Source organism: Phyllostomus discolor, chromosome 11, assembly GCF_004126475.2.
Source record: "Phyllostomus discolor isolate MPI-MPIP mPhyDis1 chromosome 11, mPhyDis1.pri.v3, whole genome shotgun sequence".
In the NCBI taxonomy this organism is placed as follows: Eukaryota; Metazoa; Chordata; class Mammalia; order Chiroptera; family Phyllostomidae; genus Phyllostomus; species Phyllostomus discolor.
In genome coordinates, this window is record NC_040913.2 from 78,457,348 (window position 1) to 78,481,783 (window position 24,436).

The window sequence follows — 24,436 nt, forward strand, 5'->3', positions numbered from 1 at the left end:
ATTAATAGCTGCTAACATTTCACTTGAAATTTTAAAAAGCTGCAAATCCACCAGAGGAAAAGGCGAACACAGCAGCGCTGATACGGCCGGTGCATAACGGGAATCAGAGTTGTTGTGGGGAAAGCCAGCGTGAGTAGGAACACCGGTCACAGTATGCTCGCTGAAAGTCCTGTGCTCAACGTTTTTATTTAGTTTAGTACATGGCAGAAATAAATACATAACAGTATGCCTTTTCTTATCACAGGTGGTCTTTTGCGCAACTAAAATTTGTGGCCAACATTTTATAGAAAAGAAAACTAAATCTGTAAATTATCGGAAAAGGAACAAGGATATAGGAAAATAACACATTTTATATAAATTATAGAGGACAGTTACATGAAAACCCATCGCTTTCCTTTCTAGCTCCGTTTTACAAAACAAAGCCAGCTGGCACCGTGCTGGGGCCTGCTGAGGGAACGTAAACGCGGCGGCCCTGTCACCGGACAGCGGTCACGGCTAGTTCTCAGTTCTTCACTGGCGTGGAGCTTCCTTTCGTGGTCTTCTTCAAGTGGTGGTAGTTGGGCAGGATTTTCATCAGGAAGTCCAGCTGCAGTGTCTGGGGCTGAAGTGAAAACATAATGAACAACTGACTAGCAGAAAGCAAAGCGGAGGGTACAGGTAGAAGTGATTACCACTAGGTCATGGAGTTACAGGTGAGAGTAACACCGACTTAGTATTACTTACCCATTTTTTAAAAATTTACAAGGAACACATGTTAAGTTTGGTAACAAGAAAAGCCAAAAAATTTTATACATAAAAGTATGCAATTCAGTTTTCAACATTGCTTTTATAGATTTCACCCTGACCTCTAGAATATTAAAATGTGCTCTGGCTGGTGTAGCTCAGCAGATTGAGTGTGGGCCTGGGAACCAAAGGGTCACCAGTTTGATTCCCAGTCAGGGCACATGCCTGGGTTGTAAGCCAGGGCCCCAGTGGAGGGATCATGAAAGGCAACCACTCATTGATGTTTCTCCCCTCTTTCTTTCTCTCCCCCTTCCCTTCTCTCTAAAAATGAATAAATATTTTAAAAAATAATCATAAAATAAAATGTTCCAATTACAGGGGGCTGGGTGGAAGGGGGCAAAGGGGGAAAAACTGGGACAACCTTAATAGCATAAACAATAAAATATAATTTAAATTTTTACAAAAGCTTCAATTATAGGAGACCACAGGAGTAAAATACCCAGAACACACTGCTTTGCACAGGACCTACACAACCCGCATCCGCACACTCATCTGACCTTCACGCGTCACACACCAGCCCTGCCTGAGCCTTGCTCACTGGAGAACTCCATAAGGCACTTGTGAAAAATAGGTTTTTTGGCTCCTGCCCTAGACACTCTCTGATTCATTACGTGTGGGGAATCCTTTTTTTTAATGAGGATTCCTGCATGATTTTTGTGATCACTGAAATTTGGAAAGCAGCATTGCATACCACTGTGTGTTAAATTTCCGATATTCTTACTCAGTTCTAATCTCCCTCCCCAGCTCTAGCTTCATCCCTCGTCTTTAATCATCTTTGCTGTTCTGTAGAAAGATAGCGAAAAAACACTGGATTGGTTCTTATTTCCTTTTTAGTCTATTGAAGTAATACTTGCTTATAATAATAAAACTAATAATAAAAGCCAAACATTACAGAAATAGAATAACCCCAAAGAACTGGAGTTTAAATTTCTGATAAAACATGGCTAGGAATCAGAGGCAAAGTGATAAATGCCTTGAAAAATATTTTCTTTTGGAGGAGTGGGGCAAAAGAGGCACATTGCCTCTGGTGTGCCAACCAATGAGGCTCCAGATCTCGGTCAGAACGTCTCTGTCCGACGTCCCAAACGCCCTTTCTTACTCATCTGCTACTCAAACTCGAGACTCCAAATACGTGCCCTTCATTACTCTCAGTTACCAGAAGGGGATCATTTCTCACAAGCCAGGAAATTATCCAGACACAGTTGCATATTTACAACACGTATTTATTTTTATCCTAATTATGTTAGTAAACAATGAATGGATCCCAGCTGGCTGTCCAGTGTAAATTTGTTACTCCTAACACTTGAAGATTTGATATTTTAGGAGGAATCAATACATTTTAAGATTTGGTGATAAATCTTCAGTAAAAATGCATAAGACCAGGATAACATCTCTGAATTTTCTTCTTTCATAATCAATTTGTCATTGTCAAATTTTACATATTTTTGATATTAACTTAAAGACTGAATAATTCCACTGCAGATAAATTCTAGTTTTAGAGGTGTTTCTATGATGTTTTATGTCAGCTACTTGCTGCCCCATTGAAACAAACAGGTGGTATTCTAAGGAAACCAGCAGCCGCAGAAAACTCTTTAAGGAGAGGCCCCCCGTACCTGCGGTCGCTCAGTCTGCACCCGACGGAGACAGTCCACACCGTAGATCACTGTGTTCTCGGGGATGACCTCAAACGTGTTCAGGTTGCAGCAAGCCCCAATGATGCAGCCGCTCGTCAGTATCACGTTCCTGCCTACGTATGCTGCAGGAAAAACATAGGAAGAATTGCGATTTAAGACATCCAATGATGAGAACACTATTTTTTCTAAGATGATTTAGGTATAAAAATTCAAACTGGCTTAAGAAAAAAAAATTAAGAAAATACTTCATTTCAGAGTTTGTATAGCATAGAGTTTGTGTAGCTCTAGTATTCAACACAGAGTTCTGCTGTTTGGCTGTGTGGCCTTGGTCAAGTCACTGCAAATCCTCTGAGCAAGTTTATCAATACCCAGACGACCCTACTTCACAGTTTACTGTAAGAGATAAACGGGAGAGTGTGGTATGGTGCCGAGCAAAGGTTTGGCACATAGCAAGCACATAATAAATAGAAAATGACAATGAGGATGGTAATAAACATTGGTAGTCCCAATGACAATAAAACCATTAAGCAGACTCACAAAAAGTCTGATTTTAGTATTTAAAAGAGAAGCATGTTCCTTCATGCCAGTCAGAACCCTGAAAAATAAAGCATTATTCTAGAAAGTCCCATTGCTGAGGCTCGTCCTGGACCTTAGTGGGATGAGCTCTCGGAGCTGCTCCCTAGCAGTGGGGGTGACTGTGCCTGCCCCCCTGCCCGGCCCCATCTGTGGTAAGTAGCTCAGATGTGTTTCTGATTGGCTAGGGTGGCGGACCTGAGATTACAGAAAACAAATGGCTAGAGAAACTGACTTTTTTCTTTGATTCTGCAATAACATTAATCAACTAAATTTCATTGACATTAGTATTTAGTAGAAATCCTTTTGCCAACTTTCCTTTGAACTTTCCATAAAGTCCAGTTCTGATTTAAATATATACAGCTGAATTTTAAATTTCATGTATTAAACACATCACTGGACTGGGTTCCTTAAAGGCAAAGAATTAGTCTCGCGGCTATTTTGGCCACGTCCGACCGCACCTGCCTTCCACGCACACCACCTCGCCAGAGTCCAGACAGGCATGCTCGAAAACATCACAGGGCTGTGTCCAGACTCCCGCAATAAAGCAAATATTGCAACAAAACGAGTCACACAAAGTGGTTGGTCTCCTAGTGCACACGAAAGTTACGTTCACACTATACTATCGTCTATTAAGTGTGTACTAGCATTGTGTCTAACACATGATGTACACATCTTAGTTAAAAAACACTTTCTTGAGCCCCGGCTGGGAGGCTCAGGTGGTTGGAGCGACATCAGCACACCGGGCTCAACTTCCGGTCAGGGCATGTACCTAGGTGGTTGGTTCATCCCCGGCTGGGGTGCGTGCGGGAGGCTACCGACCGGTGTTTCTCTCTGTCTTTCTCTCTACCCCTTCCCCTCTCTCTGAAATCAGTGGACACATCCTCTGGTGAGGATTTAAAGAAAAACTCAAAACATCTTATTGCTACAATTGCTAACCATCATTTGAGTTTTCAGCAAATGGTAATCTTTCTGTTGGTGGCGGTTCTTGCCTTGACGTTGAGGAAAATGCAGTATCTGTCAAGTGCAATGAAGCGAAGGGCATACGGCCGGGCACGCCTGTCCTTAGGCTGCATTTCAGATGCCGCAAAGAGAAAGGAGGCAATCACTTTTCACAATAAAGTGCTCAGCACAGCTTACCTTTTGATTCAATAACATTATTGTCTCCTATTTTCATGGCTTGAGAATCTGTAAGCCAGAGTTAAGTAAGCACCGTACACAGAGTCCTCCTTTCCCTACTAGTTCCCCGGGACCTCATCCAGCACGGGGCAGGGGCCATGGCGAGGCAAGGGGAAGGCCACGCATACTCGCCGCCAGAAATTCTGTGCCCAGGGGAGCCTGAAAGTCAAATTTAATCTTTAAATATAAACATGTCTAAGTATAAATAAACAACTTCTCTGTTCTCTAAAGAAATGAGAACCTTATATCCCAATTCTAACAGTAACATATTCCTACAATCATTTTTAAAAAGTTAATACTACCTGTCACTCAATAACTTAATAACAAAACTGTTCATGGTTGATGCGTTTTACATAATTACACATTTCTCTTTATATAACTGGGGATCAAACTGTAAAATCAAACTGTATAAACTTCTACAGCTCACTTTATTTGGTTCCATTAAATTTAGAAGCATATTATATACCTTTAAATTGTTAAAAACATAATTTTAAGTGACTGCCCAATAGTTCTAACAGTCCATTTTATTATTTTATTTGAATATTATGCTACTCTTAAACATTTAGATTTTTTCCTCCAAGTATTTCCTGTTATAAAATAATGTTTTGCTGACATCATAAAAAGATTGTACTATATTTTTAGAATACAAAGTCAAACAAAAGAACTGGTGACACTCTGGGAGAAAAAAAACAAAGAATGAAATATTTTCACCCCCCCACCCCACCGTTTCCACGGCAGACAACACCCTGCCAACCGGCAACCACACAGGGATCCAAGGGACACAGCTGGGGTCCTTGAGCCAGGACAGGAGCCAGTACTGCTGCTTCTGTTTCTGCCATCACTCAGTCACTGCTGCCTGGCAACAGGCTGTAGCAGTAGGAAAAGGACGGAACCCACGAAACGCTGGGCTCACGGTCTCTGTGTGCGTACGTGTGTGCACGCACATCACGTGGGAAGGCGGCGTGCTCCTTCCTCTGCTGGGTTATTCAGTGGGAGAGAGGAAGTACTTTTCTGATACACTGCAACTCTACCTTCTCAAGGAACTGGATGGCCTAGCCCTGAAAATGCAGTTAATATATGTAATAACTATATTTGATACATAAATTATGACAATTCCTACGAAGGGTCTTGGCATTAAATGACAGCTGGGAATGATTTATCTTAGACTACTGTAAAGGATACAACAGCCAACTTCAAACACATTATTGGTGCCAATGACCATAGGTTTGGGGTCTGGATCTTCGGTGTCGGGGGTGATATTGTCAGGGTGACTATAAAGAGAAGAGACAAATCATCAAAAAGTCAGTAATGCAATAAGCAATTCTCCTGTTTTAGAACCTGGCTTTATACTCTCAATTTAATCTACATAAAGCTTAAAATATGCAACTATGTCATTTCTTAATCCAAGCGAATTACTTATCCCTTGCACTTGACTTAGAGTTAAGAAGGAAGCACTGAAATGTAAAGAAGTCACAGGTACATGTAGGAGAATGGCTTTCCTTTTATTCATTAGCTAATTATTATTATTTTTCATTGATTTTAGAGAGAGGAAAGAGGGAAAGGGAGAGAGCGAGAGAGAGACAGAGAGAAACATTAGTTTTTTCCCACTTATTTATGTTGATTCTCATGTGTGCCCTGACCAGGACCAAACCCGAGACCTTGGTGTATCAGGACGATGCTCTAACCCAGCGGTCCCCAGGCATGGGTTTTATGGAAGACGAGTTTCCCACGGACTGGGGCTGGGTGTGGGGGAGGGCGAGATGGAATTCAGGTGGTATGGGAGCGATGGGGACCCACCGGACCCGGGGTGGGGGACCCCTGCTCTAACCAACTGAGCCACCCTGCCAGGCCATTCCTTTTATTTTTTAAACTCCAAGCTCAGAGGGCCTTCTCCAAGACAAGGAAAAAAAGATACTGCCCATGACTTGTATTTAGCTTGTTGAATTGTAATTAAAATCATGCCTTAGTCAAAACATTTTCATTCTTAATAATCATTTGTAAACAGATATTTACATAAAATAGTTATTTAATGCTGTGAGGTAGTTAGTTGAAATATTTGGAACATAAGATGTTTGTGGTCTAGGAGGAGGTCACTTCAAAATGATGATCTACCCCTGACTGCTGAGTTACTGCAGAATACAGTTGTTAACTGACTTATGCTAAAGATGCCAAAAAATATTTTTAAAAGAAACTACTTATTATAGTAAGAGACTCCCAAATCCTAAGTAAGCTTTAAGACAAAAAAAAATCTCTTTTTTATCAGTTAAATATTTTCCCAAGGTCTTTGTTACAAATTCCACCCACTGTTGCTATAAATTAGGTATAAGCTTGTATTTCCTGCCAAGATTTTATCTAGAAAGCTTTATAAATGCTTATGAAAATTTCACAGGTATTACAGCCTAGTTCACTGTAGATCATGTACATGTACATGTTCCAACATTTTATTACTTTTTAATCTTCAAAGTTTAAAAATTGCCTCTAGGACCCCAGATTTTTCAAATATAATCCAGGGCATTACTCTTACAAAGCACGTTCTGAAGCGTTTCAGCCGAGAAGTCCAACCAAAAGTCTTGCTTTAGGGTGATCAGCACCACTCGCTCGTGGAAGTGGGAAGAGCTCAGGAAAGGTTTGCGTGAGGAACAGCGGAGGCCTCACAGGTAAGGGGAAGGTCATCAGATTGGAAGCTGGAGTCTTATCAGCCACCAACCCACCAACGAGCAACCCCACCCGGGACAAGTCTCTTCACTCCCCTGGTCTTTCCTTTCCTCCTCCGCTAATGACCCGTGCTGGAAAAGGTCCTCAGCGCTTCCCTGGTTCTGGAACAGTGGGGTTCCCAGCTGTCAACCACAAAAGGCTCCCACAGTTAGCTGAAATGAGTTAGACTACCACCTGGCGAGCCTAGTTCAGAGTCTCCGGAAGAGCCTCACTCACGCGTTTATGATCAGCGCCTGCTCTTCTATTAGGTTTCCTTCCCCGATCACGATCGGCCCGGCCTCCGCAATGATCCGTGCTTTAGGGTGGATCACCGTCCGGGGTCCTGTCAGCCGCACAGTGAAAAGAAATGATTAGAGGAGCCTACACATCCAACGGGAGTGCGACCAAGGGGCGGGGGAGGCTGTTGGGAGGAACATTTTCTGAAGTGTGTGCCGGGCACCACACAAGGTCCTTCGCAAACCTTACCTCCTCTGCTGCTATCATCGGTAGTCAGTGCCACGTCTCAGAGCAAGGAGAGTGGAGACAGCGCAGGCCTTGGAGCCAGACAGCCCTGGCTCACCCTCTATTTTTAGGCCCCTGTTATCTCAGCAGTGACATGGAGGTGGTGGTAACACCAGTCTTGCAGGCTTGTTGTAAGGATTAGCTGAGATAATGTTTGTAGACCCAGTATTCTAGCATATAGTTGGCAACGAAAATTAATTACCTTCTTTTCCTTCATAAAGATAATCCACCTAACCCTCCCCCCTTTTCTTAGAGCAACCGAGGCACGTGCTCTGACCGGGAATCAAACCAGGGGACTTTTCGATGACGCCCAGCCAGCAGAACTACACCAGTCAGGGCCCACCTCAGCCTTTCTTAGGCTGGAGTGCCACAGGATTAGTGCTGTTATTAGTGATTCTATTAAATGGTAAGAGGGAATACAGGAAGGGAGTCAGAGCACATGGAAACTAACCTTAGCTTTGCTGCTTTGTCACCATCCCTAGCACAAGCTTACCCCAGGGGAGGGGGCAGAGCTTCAGTGGTCTGGTCTAGGATGTGATGTTTCCCTGTTAAAGGTTCAAGAGGGACAGTGGAGGGTCCCAAATGTGACTGCCAGAGTCCTGAGACTCTGATACACAGGGAGGCCTGAGGCAATGACTCCAATCCCAAACCAAAGGGGTCAGGAAAGAGGTCTCAGTCCCAATCGGGGTGGGGGAGGCCCTGCATCCCGGAGCAGATCCTGGAGTGCTGGCACGTTCCCTCTCCTGGCTCCCACTTACCCACGGTCCCAACATGCTGATGGTGACGAAACCACTGATGAGAAAACACACCCTCATTTTAGCCTCTCCCTCCCATGCCCACCCTACCAGCCCCAATTCCAAAGCCACTTGTATTGGTAAACCAGCAGACAGGAAGCAACGGGCTCTGAGAGCAGGACGGAGCGGCAGCGTGTTGACAGAAGGTGGGGAGGGAGCAGGAAGATGATGGGCCTGAAATTCAAGGGCATGAATTGCTAATTTATTCAATAATCCTCCTCTGCCCGTGACACGCAAGATGCAGTGCTGTGTGTTACAGGAGAACAAAAAGATGTACTCTGTTTCTGCCACTTGAGCCTGTCACCCTAAAAACTGGGGCTGCCGTGCACACTCACTCACAAGAGTATTAAAGTAAGGAGGTGTCCCTGGTACCCAAAGAACTGGAAGGAACCACAGTGCAGGTTATTTTTTTTTTCCCCAACAGTGAAGAGCTGGAGATCAGAAAAGGGTAGGCGGAGCTAAAACAGGACCACAGTCTGCTAAGAACCGCCCCCCAGCGTGGCTTCCTTATTTCCGTCACTCTCCCAAATCCTCGGCCGCTAAAGTAACATTTCCCTGGCAAGTTCATCTATTCAGGACAGGAAATTTTGGGGTAGAAGACAGGATCTCTCAAATTCCTGGGAAGCTTCTCAACTTGACCATGATTGTGAACATGTGTGCCTTTTTCTCTTTATTAAAAAATACACACAATTTATAAAAGGAATACATACATGCTCATTACAAAAAAAATTACAGCAAAACGTGCAAAGATCCTCTCATGCGAATCCCATTCCCTGGAGGTAACTATTCTTAAAAGTCTTAGGTATGTTATTCCAGAATTAAGTACTACTGAATATAAGCCTTATTTCATTAGACAGTTAAAAAATAAATTCAACTTGAAGGAGAAAAAGTACAGGTTAAAACCACATACTTTTTTTTTAAACCAAGGAATAGTATTTATCATACTATAATTTGATTTTTTTTCACCTAATAAGTCATGGTTGTTTTCCCACATAAATGCAACAAAGCAGATATTGTTTTAAGCGGCTGAACAGCATTTCATATCATGTTAATATACCATAATTCATTTGACCTATTCCTTAACAACGGGCATTTGGATGTTTTCATCTGGTGGGGGAGGTGCTAACTAATACCGAAACAAACATTGTATTCCTTTGAAATGAGGTGTTTCTTTTTTAACTGATTTTATTTATTTATTTTTAGAGACACCGGAAGGCAGCAACAAAGAGAGGGAGAGAAACATCAGTGGGTTACCTCTCCCACGCCCCCAACTGGGGACCTACCCCACAACCCAGGTGTGTGCCCCGACCGGGAACAGAGCCGGTGACCTTTCTGTTCACAGGGCAGCACTCAATCTACTGAGCCACACCAGCCAGGGCCAAAACGAGACATGTCTCCAGGTCTTCCAGCTGTGCGAACCAACTTAAATCTGCAGTTTGCGCAATCAGAGATTTGTGCTTCAAAATGTTCTGCGATAAAGGGACGCAATCTATTCTGAATTCTTTGTAGTGAAAGACCCCGCCAGCACCCACCCTTATCTAGAAAGTCTAGACTCGGCCTGGATCACTTACACGTTATGTGCTTAATCTCACAAAAGCTATTTCCTCATCTGTACAAAGATGAGAAGTATAACTACAGCTTTGGGTGGAAGTATAATGTTTGAAAGGGAGATCATGGGGTCTGGTTCATAGTTCTTAAAAAAAAAAAAAGGGTTCATCACTGTCTGACACTAAGAGCTAAAAAATAACTTATCATAGTCAGAAAAGTAACTCCTGGTCTGAGTCACAGAGGAAAAGGATATGTTTTACTCCTCTATTCGGGCCATCAGGGCAATGCCTCCTTTTCTCTCCAGCAGAGAAACTTCTGCCCCTTAATTTAAGATAGTAAAAAATTCCCCCTGGCTGGTGTGGCTCAGTGGATTGAGCACCAGCCTGTGAACCAAAGGGCTGCCGGTTCAAATCCCAGTCAGGGCACATGGCTGGGTTTCAGGCTGGGTCCCCAGTAAGGGGTGTTCAAGAGGTAACCACACATTAATGTTTCCTCCTCTCTTTCTCCCTCTCTTCCCCTCTTTCTAAAAATAAATGAATAAAAAGACAGTAAAAGGAGATAAGGGTATCTCCCACACTAGCACTAAAAATCTCAGACAGGATGAAGAGGTCGCCATGGCTGTCACAGAAGGCACATTCTTTGCCACTGCCACACACGTAGCCAGGGGCACTTGATGCTCTGCTGGTCCTCACGGTGTGGCTCCTGACAACAAGCACGCTTGCAAGAAAATACCTGAAAATGGACTAACAAGACACAGGTACCACTGGGACCTGTTTGTCTTTAAAAGTTGCCCTTTTTCCTTTCAAAAATGATGATAATACATGTTAATTATACGAAAAAAACAAAAGGATAAATACAGCTTTTAAAAAATTAAACTAATCCCATTTCAGGCCTTATACAATATTTACAAATAATGCCTGAGCAGGTGTTTTCTTCTTGTTATTGTTTTTATCATTATTAATAACCTAGTTAGTAAATATCTGGAAAACGGGTTTTAAATCTGAGGGTCTTGCCCTGGGAGGAAAAAAGAGCATTATTAATAAGTTAGTTAAGATCTGTGCTTAAGACACTATCTCCACCTGGCGGCAGCACCGCCAAACTACAAGTCCTGGTGCTTCCGGGCTGAATTTCTGTAAAAGGTCAAACTATCAACTTGGAGTTGTGACGTTCCAGCAAATGTCTGGGTGACAATAAACTGAATACTCCCTCCACACTTCTTGTAGGTCTTTTTTGGGGCAGAGATTAGAGAGGTTAGAAAACATGTACTCTAGAATTCATATACTGAAGTAAATGTGCCTGCTAAAATTTTGGATCGGTGAATTTTTTTTTTTACTGGCTGAATTATGTATTTATTATTCTGATTGGGAAGGAAACTTCAATTGTATCTCCTGCTAGGAAAAAGTCCAAATTTGCATGGAAATATACCATACATATACCATAATTTGCATGGAACACATGCCCTGTCCCACCTCCCCACGCCCACCCACGTCTGTTTGCACTAGTGAGCACCCCGGGTGGCAGTCGCTGCCCCTGCGGCATGTTTGTTGGGCAGGTCTGTTGCGGAGGCTGCACGATGGCATCCGTGCTCCAGGACTGCCGGCCGGTGAGTGTCCGGCCCAGCGCGGCCAGCTCAGGGAGCGGAGCTCTTGCAGGGCTGCAGCGCACCAGGTGGAGGGAAGGGTCACAAACCCATGCTTGGGTTTGTGCTGTCCAGCACCCAAGCTGTGTTTCCTTCTCACTAGTCAAACCCTGGACTTGTGGGCTGTTTCCATTCCAGCTCATAAACTGAGCTAAATATGCTATCAGTAACTGCAGTGCCTGGGAACAAGTGATATGGTGGATTATTGGTGAACTTCTTAAGGAAGGTTCTGACTCAGGTGAGTCATGCGTCCGATTCAGCTTCGTCTCCGCCGGACTCGGTGCCGGAGGTCGGCACCACAGCCCTATTTCAAGACCGGAGCTGCGACGGTTTGATCTCTGCTTTTCTGCATACAGTACACGCTTTTACCTAGAATGGGTCTGAATTCAAACCACGTTTAAGGATCTTGAAGTTAAAATGCTTTAAAAATAAAAATCTGTCACCATGGAAAGTTTTTTGCTTTTTTTTTTTTTAAGACTCTCTTGTGAACCTTCTTGGGGCTCTTTCTGGCAGGATAGCTTGTATATTTTCTTAACCACATGTGGTGAAACCCTATTTGGCTTATCTCCTTGTTTGGATAAATGTGTCTCGAGTTGGAGCTGCCTCACTGGTTGATGAAATATTTTTCTAAATGGTTGGCTGGGCTTGATTCAACACAGCCAGAAAGACATTCCTTGCATCAAATTTCCATTCCCTTCATTTGGTAAAGGCCATTTTTCCTCTCTGTCTTTGCCACAGAAAGCAAACTTCGAATTTATTTTCATATGTCAATAAATAGTTGAAAAAAAAAAAACAAAGTTTTTTTTTGAAAATTAAAATTTGACCCGTAGGCTAAAGTACCTGTAAGAGAACTTCATAGTCCATGAATTTCTCAAGTCAAAGCCACTGCTCTGCCTTACTGAAAAAGATTCCCACAATAAAAGGGAAGCTTTTGATCTACATTAAAAACTCTAATGAAGAGAAAGAGTTTAGTGGGACAAAGGGCTTCCATCGCAGAGCTTTCCCCTGTGCCGAGTCTGCCTTCACACTACGATGTCCCAACCAAGCCTGGTCCTGATGTCAGGCGACAGCCTTGCACCCTACATTGCACAGGACTGGAGGGCTGTGCTTAACGGAACCTTCCTGAAATGTTTTCGGCATTCAAAATAAAATTTACAGAAAATACTGCATGGCCCATGAATTGAGTCAGCCTAATTAAAACAGACTTAATACAATGAAACCTTGACTGAAGATAAAATAACAATTAAAAATAATAATATGCCCTGGAAGGTGAGGCTCAGTGGATTGAGTCAGCCTGTGAACCAAAGGGTTGCCAGTTCAATTCCCAGTCAGGGCACATGCCTGGGCTACAGCCCAGGTCTCCAGTAGGGGGCATGAGAGAGGCAACTAATCAATGTATCTCTCACACTTCGATGTTTCTTCTTCCTCTCTTTCTCTTTCCCTCTCTCAAAAAATAAATACATAAAATCTTTCTAAAAAAATTAACATTTTAGTCACTTCCCTTTTATAGAACATCTTATGAACTAATATTAGATATTATTCCTTGAATCATGATAAAAATACCAGAATAGAAATAATGCAGAAGAGTATTTGGATAAACATAGGGCCTCATAATTTCTCCTCAAAACACATCTGCCGGCAGTTTAAGAGTTAACACAGCACTGCAAGTGAACAGGGTCACCTCCTAAACTTTGAAATTTTGTCAGTTTAAAATAAAACCAACCTGGCAAATTCCTAATGATATCCCTTAATACTGGTGCAATCTTCACTGGTTTTATCAGACATGATGCCTAAATTGGTTGAATGCTTAGACTTACTAAAATTTATCGTTTTTTTCATGTTAAGGAAAGACGTTACCACCAGGGCACAAAGCACAACACGCAGCAGCTGGTGAGGATGGGCTCACACTAACAAAGCTCCGAGGGGACCATGTGCAGGAGAAACACGTAAAACAACTCAGAGGAACTTAAATCATGTTCAAATAAGTCAGCCTCCACATGTTCAACTGTTCATTTGTTTTAAATGTTGGCCTTGACCTCTAGCGAGGCTACACTAATAAGATTTAATGGTGCGATTAGCTAACTTGTATTGTGTGCTTATTGTGTATTAAATTTTAGGCAACCATTTGCACAAATATTCTTATTTAATCCTTCAAAAACTTAGGAAGTAGGTACTCCTATTTTGCATGTGACAGTAACTGCTAGTTGCCACTGAATATCCATTCTTCCCTTTTCCTTGCAACAGAATCCTATTTTATTAAGGGCAACAATGGGACGAACTAAGACTACATTTCCCAGCATTCCCTGCAGCTACATGTGACCGCGAGACTAAGTAAGTCCAAGGCATTAGACAACAAATATGGGCTATGTGGAACTTTCAGGATGACTATTTTTTAAAGGGAGCTGACCCAGCTGAAAGGTACGACACTATCTTCATCAATGTCACACTTACTGCTTTAGCCTGCAAGGCTGGAACTCCTGGGCAGTCAACCGACCGGCCTTGAGTTGCCTATCTCTAGACTTTTTATTTTTATGTAAGAGAATAAACCTTTGCAGGTGTAAGCCACCCCTATACGTAGCTGAACCTATTCCTGAGACCCACATTTACACAGATGGGGAAAATAAAGGTTAGTGAAGTTAAGAAATATGCCTACGGTAACCCAGCAAGTAAGGCGCAAAGATGCTAACCCAATCTGTCACACTTCATGGTTCACCCTCTTAATAACTACTCAGTGGAGCATAAGCTCGACAAAGGCAGTACGTTTTTCTGCTGTATTCATTGCTGTGTCTCTCTGCTAGTACAGTGCCTGGCACCTAGTAGGTACACAATAGATGTCCCTCAAATAAACTAATGACTTACGATGTTTATCCGATAGAAGTTTAAACAGAGACTCCATCACATTATATTCTTTTAGAAATATAAAACACGCCTGGGAGGAACATACATTGTTTTGTCAATACAATTAGGACATCTGTGAAACAGACACCGTGATACCTAAATACTGCGAAGCACTGAGATTAAATCACATCAGTTCCTGGGAAACAACACTGGCAAACCATCTTCTTACCTATAGTCACATCCCCCCTGATTTCACTCTCCACACACACAACTGCTCCAGGGGCAATCTTCACACTGTAGGAAGGAAAAAAAACAGTAGCATTTATCACAGGTGAGGCTTAAAAACATTGTTATAGAAGCTCTCCTGACACTGTGGTGAGAAAAGGCTAAGAAAAAAAATTGATGGAAAAATGCAAAGTCAGTTGTAAGAGGGTAAAGTTTAATATATTATAAACTTCTCAGCTGGCACACTATCCATTGGGTTAAAATCATATATGATGCCTCATTATTACAATGCTTGAGAGAAAAAAGAATCTTTAGATCCTTTTCTTTTAACACCAGTATTGTTTCTAAATACCAAAAAGCTGAAGACAAAGCTATCCATTTGTAGGGGACTGGTTAATAAATTATAGGATGCTATAAATCAATACTTAGTCATAAAAAAATGAATCTTCCTGGCTGGTGTGGCTCAGTGGATTGAGCCCTGGACTGTGAACCAAAAGGTCACCAGTTCAATTCCTAGTCAGGGCATATGCCTGGGTTGCAGGCCAGGTCCCCAGTAGGAGGCACATGAGAGGCACCCATACATTGATGTTTCTCTTCCTCCCTTTCTCTCCCCCTTCTCTTCTCTCTAAAAATAAATGAATAACATCTTTAAAAAATAGCATCATTCTTTATGTAAAGGTTTGAAATGATGTCCAAACTAAATGAAGTCATAAAAACAAAGCCTCAAAATAGACAGCTTATATAATATGCCACCCTTATTTGTAAATAGAGGGGAAAAGAATGTACATTCGAATTATTTAAACAGCAAGGTAATATTAATATAGAAATCAGAGCAATGCACGAATGTTCCTGTTTATTTTCTAACTATATATAAAACTCCTTATCAAATGATACACATTGTAGTGCAAACTTTTCAAAACAAGTAATTGCTAAATAATTTATTGATACGTTCTGATATTCTGCTGTGATCCTTTGTTTGACACTGCGGAATCCAGCTAAAAGCTGCCCTGGCTGGGCCTCGTGCTGACGTGAAAGACACCAGACGACTCTCCCATTAAACGGACAGTCGTTAAGTAACTTGTTCTCATTAAGAATTTTTCTTAGTAGTAATTATTCAAGGTGTTCAATCTTCTCTCAGATTCTATGAAATAACAGTGCCGTTTTAGATATTTGGACTTCACCATTCTATTCAGGTTTTTCAAAATTCTGATCTCCAGTCGTTCATTACTCGTGAACAGAAATACAGAAATTTTGTTCATTGACCTTGCACCCTGTGACCTTGCTGAAGCCACTCAGTACAGTAGTTTTGGGGATTCTCTGGGATTTTCCATGTAAAAAAAATTGTGTCTGTGAACAGGAACAATTTCATTTCTTCTTTTCCAATCTGTGTGATTAGTATTTCTTTTCCGTGCCGTGCTGTCCTGCCTAGGACTTCCAGGACAACACCGAGTAGGAGTGAGGAGACCAGGGAGCCTGGCCTTGTCCTGATGTCGTAAGACCAACCAAGCTGTCAAATTATCTTCTAAGCCATGAGTTTTGCATTTTAGGTAAATTATTAAAAACCTGGTATGTGAAACAATAGACGTTTGTTTTGTTGACCAAAATGTTACTGCCTTGATTTATAAGTTTTTCAAAAAGTTCTTTTCTCATTTCAGCAAATGCTTTATAGCCAGTAATGGCCAGAAATCTAGATTGCAATGAATCATTCATATCAACATTAATTTTTAGGTTCTATAATTGTCCATGTATGAAAATGCTTATTTTTAACTTATAGCAGACAGTATAATACAGATATCTTTTTGACACTTCTTTGATTAAAAAATTGTTTATTGCAAGTTTTTTTCCAAATGCTTTACTGTGAGATAGATTCATATTTTTTTTAAATAAAATGTGTTTTTAAGTTTTTTCTAAAGCCGGGAAATCCCTTCAGAGGCCAGACAGGTAACGGGAGGTAAAGAGCAGCAGCAGGAAGTGAGAGGAGCTGGGTGCAGAGGCTCCGTCCCGTCTCCCTGGAGAACCCTCGATGCAAATAAAAGCCACACCGTTGCGACCAAATGGAACACGTGTACAAGGGCATACATTTCACCCCCATCACAGCATGCGCTTGGAAAAGATCCTGATTTTTGCCATTGCCAGAACAGCTCTTACTTCTTTTATATCCCTCTCCCCTGGTGCTTCCAGTGATATTTTTAAAAATTCAGCAGTATGTTTACTCAGTTACGACGGTCCCCTGGGCTCTGCACTCTGAGTATTTGGGCTGGATTCCTTCCGTCTCGGTCACTGCAACAGCTAATGTGCTCCATCTGAACTTTCCAATGTCACGTCTCTCCGTGTTCCATCTGCTGTTTAATCAAACACTGGAAAGTCTCATTTCCTTTTTTTTTTTCACTTTTATTGACGTTATTGGGTTGACATTGGTTAGTAAAATCACATAGGGTTCATGTGTATAATTCTGTAATATATCATATGTACACTGTATGGTGTTTACCACCCCAACAGATTCATATGTTTTGAATTTGTCCTCCTTGATGATTGCAAATTTTCTTTATACCTAACATGAACTTACACAGGACACACTTGTCATTCTAGTAAAATATTTGTGTTTATTTAGCATGTTGAAATTTTCTAACTTTTGAGCATCATTTACCTGTTGAATATCAGTATTTATTTGAATATTTCTAATTTTTCTCAGGAAGAACAGATAAGAAACTATTATTATTCACTGTCCTCAGACAGACAGGCTGGAGAGCAGAGACACAAGAGTAGATGGAAGATTTTTTTCATTAAATACCATTTTTCAATCATTTTCATTTTGTATCACGTAACTACATTCCCTATTCAGTAACTTAAACATAAAAACTTTCTCTTTTAAAAGATTTATTTATTGATTTTTAGAGAGAGGGAGAGAAACATCAATGTGTGAGAGATACATTGATCAGTTGCCTCTCACATGCCCCCAACTGGGGACCTGGCCCACAACCCAGGCATGTGCCGGGACCAGGAATTGAACTGGCCACCCTTTGGCTCGCAGGCTGGAGCTCAATCCACTGAACCACAGCAACCGGGGCGATAATATTTTCTTTCTTTTTTTAAAATCCTCACTTGAGGACATGCTTCTTGATTTTTTAGAGAGAGGGGAAGGAAGGGAGAAAGAGAGAAAAACACTGATTGGTTGCCTTTTGAACACATCCAACTGGGGATGGAGCCCCTCTACCCCCCACCAGGAATCCAACCGCAACCTTCTAGTTCGCAGGGTGACGCCCAACCAGCTGAGCCACACTGGCCAGGGACGATAACATTTTTTTAGGACTGGGTGCCAAAGAGGTTTTGGGTACATTTCCATACTCAGGGCGAACTTTTATACTCCTTTCCTTAAAATGTCCCCCTCAAATCATTATCCCAACAAACATCTTCCCCCTTCCATTTTATTTTATCTAAAAATACCCTCTTGGACTTCTGGTCAACATGGCAGTGTCGGTAAACGTGGTACCTGCTTCCTCCCACAACCACATCAAAATTACAGTTAAACTACAGAATAACCTCCTTTCAGAGCTGCCTGAAATCCAGCCTGAATGGATGTCCTACAATTAGGGATTTAAAGAAGCCACTTTGCGACAGGTGGGTGGGGCAAAAACAAAGAATGGGATGGTCCTACACCCACCTGTGGTAATTTAAAATCGTGAGGAATATCTTGGCTGCAAAGGTTCCCCATGGGGAGTGAGGGGTCCCAGCCCCACACCATGCCTCCCCAGCCAGGGTTCCAGAGTCAGGAAAGAAAGTCCCCTTAACTTCTGGCTGTGAAAGCCAGATCTCTGTAAAAACCAGAGACCAAGAAACCAGGCTGCAAAAAGCAAAGATCGTGGCTGAGTGAGAGAGACCTTCTGGAGACCCAGGCAGTTTCTCTTAAAGGGCCTGCACCTAGGAGGCTTACTAGGACTCAGCGCTTCTGAGCTTCAGCACTTCTGAGCTCCAGCGCTGGGGCAGCAGCCTGAGAGGAAACAGGTACATGCAGGGAGGAAATGAACTGCCTGGCGTCAGGGCAAGAGCTGGTAGGGCAGGTTTCTGCCAGACAGAAGTGCCAGCAGAGGCCATTGTTCCTTTTCTGAGATCTCCCCACCACCTGCAGAGCTGGCAGGTGGGTGCCGTGTCTGAGTCTCCATGAACATGGCTCACACTGCTCACCCTGCTCTGGTGATTCCTGAGACCCTTGCCCTACCCAACTTGCAGCTCCACCCAAGCTGTTTCCAGTGTGTTTTCTGTATAAATGGCCTCTCTTGTCTCATGCTTCAGATTCTCCTGTGATCTCTCAAATAAGCGGCAGCTAACCTCTGCATTCCTTGTACTTCTTACTAAGTGGCCCCAGGCCTGGCACTAGAGGCAACCAGCCTTGGTTCACAGCTTGGCCTACCCTGGGCACCTCCAAGGCCAGCACAAGTGGCAGCCATCTGCAGATTGCTCTGTAGCTCATTCCAGATGGCCCCAGGCAGGGCTCAGGCAGTGGCTGACCCTGCACCTCCTGGGAGACCCCAGAGCCAGTGCACCCGGGGGACAGCTTCAAACCAGGCTGGATTACAACTCAATCACCTCTGTGAATGACACACTCAAAGGGTGGACTCAGTGAGCACCAAAGCCCCACTAAAGCAAGTCCTGCTCTGTGGGGTTGACTCCTGCACAGCAGTTCCTCTGCCGTCATCACAACTGGCCTCACAGCCTATTGGTCAGGGCGACATCAGGGTGTCAAGCCCTCCCATGGATACCAACAGCAATCAAGGCTGCACTACAGTAGGGGAGTACATACAGCCCAGGCAGGGGTGCGCCCGGAGCACCTGGCTCTGGTGACTGGGGAGGCTGTGCAACTGGGCCCCACAGGACACCAACTATACAAGGCCGCTCGACCAAGTCTGGGAGATGTAGCAACTTTACCTAATACACAGAAACAAACATAGGGAAGTAGCCAAAATGCAAAGGCTAAGAAACAAATCCTAAATGAAAGAACAGGAGAATCTCCAGAAAAAGAACTAAATGAAATGGAGGCAGGTCAATTACCAGATACAGAGTTCAAAACACTGGTTATCAGGGTGCTCAAGGAACTTAGAGAGAACTTCAACAGCATGAAAAAGGACATGGAAACCTTAAAAAAGAACCAGTCAGAAATGAAGGATACACTAACTGAAATGAAGAATAATTTCTAGGGAATCAACAATAGAGAAGATGAAGCTGAGAATCAAATCAGCAATTTGGAATATAAGGCAGCAAAAAACACCCAATGAGAACAACAATATATATATATATATATATATATATATATATATATATAAATAAATGAAGCTAGTATAAGGAGCCTCTGGGACAACACCAAGCATACCAACATTTGCATGATGGGGGCAGTGGAGGGAGAAGAGAAAGCAAGAAGTCAAAAACCTGCCCTAGCTGGTGTGGCTCAATGTATTGAGCACCGCCCTGCAAACCAAAGGTTGCAGGCTGGATTCTCAGTCAGGGCACATGCCTGGGTTGCAGGCCAGGTCCCCAGTTGGCATGTGAGGGGCAACCCACCAATGTTTCTCTCACATATCAATGTTTCTCTCCTTTTCTTTCTCCCTCCCTTCCCATCTCTCTAAAAATAAAAAGTATTTGTTTAAAGAAATTGAAAACCTATTTGAAAAAATGACACAAGACTTCCCTAACTTGGTGAAGGAAGTAGACATCAAATCTAGGAAGTGCAAAGAGTACCAAACAAGATGAACCAAAAGAGGCCTACACCAAGACACATTGTAACTAACATGGCAAAGGTTAAAGATAAAGAGAAAATCTTAAAAGCAGCAAGAGAAAAACAGTTAGTTGCCTGCAAGGGAGCTCCCATAAGACCATCAGCTGATTTCTCAACAGAAACTTTGTGGACCCCAAGGGAGTGGCAAGAAATATGCAAAGAGAGAAAAGCAAGGACCTATGACCAAGATTACTCTACCCAGCAAAGCTATCATTTAGAATTGAAGGACAGATAAAGAGTTACCCAGACAACAAAATGCTAAAGAAGTTCATCACCACCAAACCATGGGATGTACATGGGATGTTAAAGGGTCTTCTTTAAGAAGAAGAGTCCTCCTTGATCAATGTGGCTCAGTGGATTGGGTGTTGTCCTGCAAACTGTAAGTTCCCTAGTTCAATTCCCAGTCAGGTCATACGCTTGGGTTTTGGGCCAGGTATCTGGTTGGGGGAATGTGAGAAGTAACTAACTGATATTTCTCTCCTTCTCTTTCTCTCTCCCTCCCCCTCTCTCCAAAAATAAATAAAACCTTTTTTAAAAAGAAAAGATAAGTATATGAATAATGAAATGGCAACAAACAGTATATGTATCTATCAACAACTGAATCTAAAAAACAAAATAAATGAACAAGCAGCACAGGAACTGACTCATACACAGAGAACATCTTGGCAGTTGCCAGATGCAAGGAGAGGGGTTGGGAGCTGGGTGAAAAAGGTGACAAGATTAAGAAGTACAAATTGGTAGTCACGGAACAGTCATGGGAATGTAAAGTACAGCATACAGGATATAGTCAATAATATTGTAATAACTGTGTATGGTGTCAGTTGGTATGCAATTTATCAGGATGGTCACTTAGTAAGTTATATAATGTCTGATCACTGGGGTGCACACCTGGAACTAATATATATTGTATGTGAGCTATAAAGGAAAAATGAAAAATGATTTAAAAATATAAAAATACTTCCTTGTAACTCTTAAGCATCATTTAATGAATTTTCGACTCCTCTGTTTCTCATTAAGACCAGTTTTTCCGTTCTTTTAAATCATTTCTCCAGCTGCTTGAGCAACAATCCTCTTTAACCAAGGACGTTATTATTTTTCATTAGTATCACTCCTCATTAATTTCAATCTTAAAATAAATGACCTATCATAAATATACCCCACTGTGCCATGCTGAAAGTTTTCTGGAAACAATCTGTCATTTTGGATATTTTTCCTGTAAGAGGTGAAGGATGTGGTGAATGAATGCATCAACATTTGTAAATGATAATTCTCTAATGCCTTTCATTTAGAGTGGGTTTTGTGTGTTAAAAGATGTATTTGATTAAGCCTTGGACAAATAAATTAGGCTTTATAAATGCCTCTTATTTTAGGCCCTATTTCCCATTCCAACTTTCCATTCCCCCAGCCTCCCTCTCACTACGATTTTTCATGAAAAGAGCGTTGTCTAACTTCTAACTTGTCCTGCACAAGTGAGGATGGGAGCGATTCCTAAGTGTCCCACTGTCTTCAGTTTTATGCCCAAGGGAGAGGCCCCAGGTAGGGGCTGTGTCACAATCTGCATACTCCTCAGTGCGGCAGGAAATACTTAAATTCACCATTATATCACCTTGACCCACTGCACCTCCGGGTGGCGGGGCAGAGCAGAGAGCAGGCAGCTGGGAGGAGGCTTAGTCAAGATCTATTAAAGTAAGTCCGCAATAAATACGTTCATCACCACCGTACATACTGTATAATGTACATAATATTCACAGTAGATCTGTTCCTCTGTAGCTTATGAAAAAATAGTAGTTACCCGCCTAAGCAGAACAACCTAACATTTAACTTATGGCACCAGAAACAACTATGTCAGTTTTCTTTTTCAAAGAGTCGGCAGAGGGTGTTTAACACTGCTGCTTTTGAAAATAGTCTGACTTAAGCATTTCTCTCATCCAAGCTGTTCCTTTCCACCACCACCAGGTCCTAGCAATGGGGACTGCTGGAGAAGAAGCCACAATTCCTGTCCTCACAGGTTTACAAAGGAGCTTGTCCACGCCCGGCAGAATTCTCGGTTCCAGCCCAGGCGCGGTCCCCTTTTCGACAGGCAACCGCGAATCAGTTTACACAAACACACGCCGCCCACGACAGGTAGGAAGGGATGGGGCCGCGGGCAGCACCACTGTGGGTGCCTGGAAACACACACCGGAGAATGAATGCAGTTGCTAGCCGTCGGAGAACAGCCGCACCAGGCGCAGCAATGGAGCCAGCGACGCCAATCTCCCTACGCGGCCCTAGCCCCCAGCACCAGACCCCCTTCATGAAGCGCAGGCGCGTTGTGGAGAGACGGCGAGAAGGGCTTGGGATAGGAGAACAAAAACCTTTCCCAGCACCGTTTCAGGGACCCTTTCCAGGCCTCCAGATCCCGATTAGGTAGCCTCCCTCAGCTGAAGCCAGGCCTGGGCTTTCGGAGCCATCCTTGCCGAGGTCCAGGGATAAGACACCATCTCGGTCCCCCCGCCACCATTGGAGACCAGAAACGGGTTCCACCTTTGCACAGAGCTGAGAACAGACCTTTCTTAAACAGCACACCCACCTCTTTTGAGTCTTCTCCGCCATGGTTTGGCCCGGGTCTCCAATTGGAGCGGAGATCGACACTAGCGGCTGGGTAAAGCGATGATCTCTACCAGCGATTGCATAGGCTGGCAGGATTGGGAGGGGGCGGGGCAAGGGTGGGGGGCCTGCCCTCCCGGGCTGACCGGCTCGGCTCCGGGCTCCGCCTCCGCCTGGGTGAGCCCAATTGTGCTGGGCGGAGGTGTGTGTCCGTCTGCTGCTTTTAACGCAGCCCCGGGAGCGGTAGACCCAGCCGTAAAACAGTCGTTTAGTCCTCTCCGACGCGCACCATTATGACCTCATGATATTCCACTGTTCGTTTTCAGTCTTCTTTCCGGTCTCTATTCCTTAAGGATCTTCCAGCTAGGCCCTAAGTCCTTTTCCTATTCAGTGACTTGATCTCTTCCTGGATGAGTTTATCAATCCCACAAATTAAGTACCTGCAACGTGCTGGCTTTTTTGGACTAGTATCTCAAGTTCTGTCTTCTTTGCTGAGCATCTGCTTATTCAATCGCCTACTGCCTCAAAGTCTCATCAAACGTAAAAAGTCAAGAACAGAGCTTTCGATTTACCCCTGGCCCTCTCTGCAACCAGCTGGTCCTTGGATCTCCACCCCAGGAAAGGAATTCACCGTTCATCCAACCGCTCAAGCCTGAAACTCGAGCCATTCTAGGCACTCCTCACCTCTCCATATGTAATTCACCAGCAAGTTCTGCTGGTCCTTCATCTGGTGTCTCTCATTCTTCCACTTTGCATCATTTACTCTACCTTCTCTCTAATCACCATCCCTGCCCCCACTCCACCCAAGCTTGTAGTTAAAATCATGCTTTAAAAACCAAATCCAGTTTGGTTTTTACTTCTTATTCCTTTTAAAGCCCAAACTTCTTTCCATGCCCTATCTCTGGGGTCCGGCAACCCTTGCCTACTTCTCTCTTCTTTAATTTCATGTTCCTCTTCCAATTTCTCTAATCACACTTTCATTCTCCAGGAAGGCAAATGAACTCTCCGCCCCAGACAGCTCCCACCTACCCTTTGCACCCGCCTGTTTGACCCTTTAAGTCTCAGATGTCACGTACTCAGTGTATCAGCTTTTTCATTACAGCTGGTGTCAGTGAAAGTGGGATTTGCTGGAATGGCCCTGGCTCATGGAAACATGTGGTTTGGGAAGAGAAAGTATAAAAGGATAGGGGATGAGGAACCTTTGATCTCATGGTTGCTGTCAACCGATGGTAGTTGGCGCCAATTCAACGGTAATACAGCATGGCTGTAAAAACAGCACAGCTGTGCCCAGCCCCTCTTCAGCTAGGGCCCTGCAATGATCTGCTTGGTGATGGGCTGCTCTGCTCTGCCTTTCCAGTCCGTACCTCACTACTGCAGCTTGGAAGCCTTCCCTGGAAAGTGGGCTCTTGAAGCCAGATGGGAGCTGGCTTATATAGATAGTCCGGTCCCTGGTCGCTGATTGGCCAGAATAACGCCTCTTTGATTGGTGGTCAGAGCTGTGCAGCTCTGGTAGGATAGAGAAAGCCTCAGACCAATTGGTTGAACTAAGACTCCCTGAACTGCTTTATAAGGGTGGCTAAGGCAGGCAGTTTAGTACAAAGCCAGGCAGGTGAGAACCTTTTCCACAAAGAGCAGTTTGCATGAAAAGTTCCTG

At 43.3% G+C, this 24,436-nt stretch overlaps 1 protein-coding gene across 1 annotated transcript; it reads right to left on the reverse strand.

The window, feature by feature from the left end:
• Positions 1-161: 161 nt before the first annotated feature.
• On the reverse strand, positions 162-22,886 carry DCTN6 (dynactin subunit 6). Its single transcript, XM_028526730.2, has 7 exons — positions 22,766-22,886; positions 14,434-14,498; positions 7,101-7,206; positions 5,352-5,440; positions 4,131-4,178; positions 2,397-2,539; positions 162-601 (listed from the first exon to the last, which is right to left on the reverse strand). Exons 1-7 carry the CDS (start codon positions 22,786-22,788, stop codon positions 503-505), a joined length of 573 nt encoding a protein of 190 aa, XP_028382531.1. The 5' UTR covers positions 22,789-22,886; the 3' UTR covers positions 162-502.
• Positions 22,887-24,436: the final 1,550 nt, after the last annotated feature.

Coding starts and splice junctions, on each gene's coding strand:
- DCTN6 (XM_028526730.2), bottom strand. CDS start 22,788: ATGGCGGAGAAGACTCAAAAGAG. Junction 5,441..7,100: donor CAGGCGCTGATCATAAACGC/GTGAGTGAGGCT, acceptor TTCTCTTTATAG/TCACCCTGACAATATCACCC. Junction 2,540..4,130: donor TAATGTTATTGAATCAAAAG/GTAAGCTGTGCT, acceptor TTTTTCCTGCAG/CATACGTAGGCAGGAACGTG.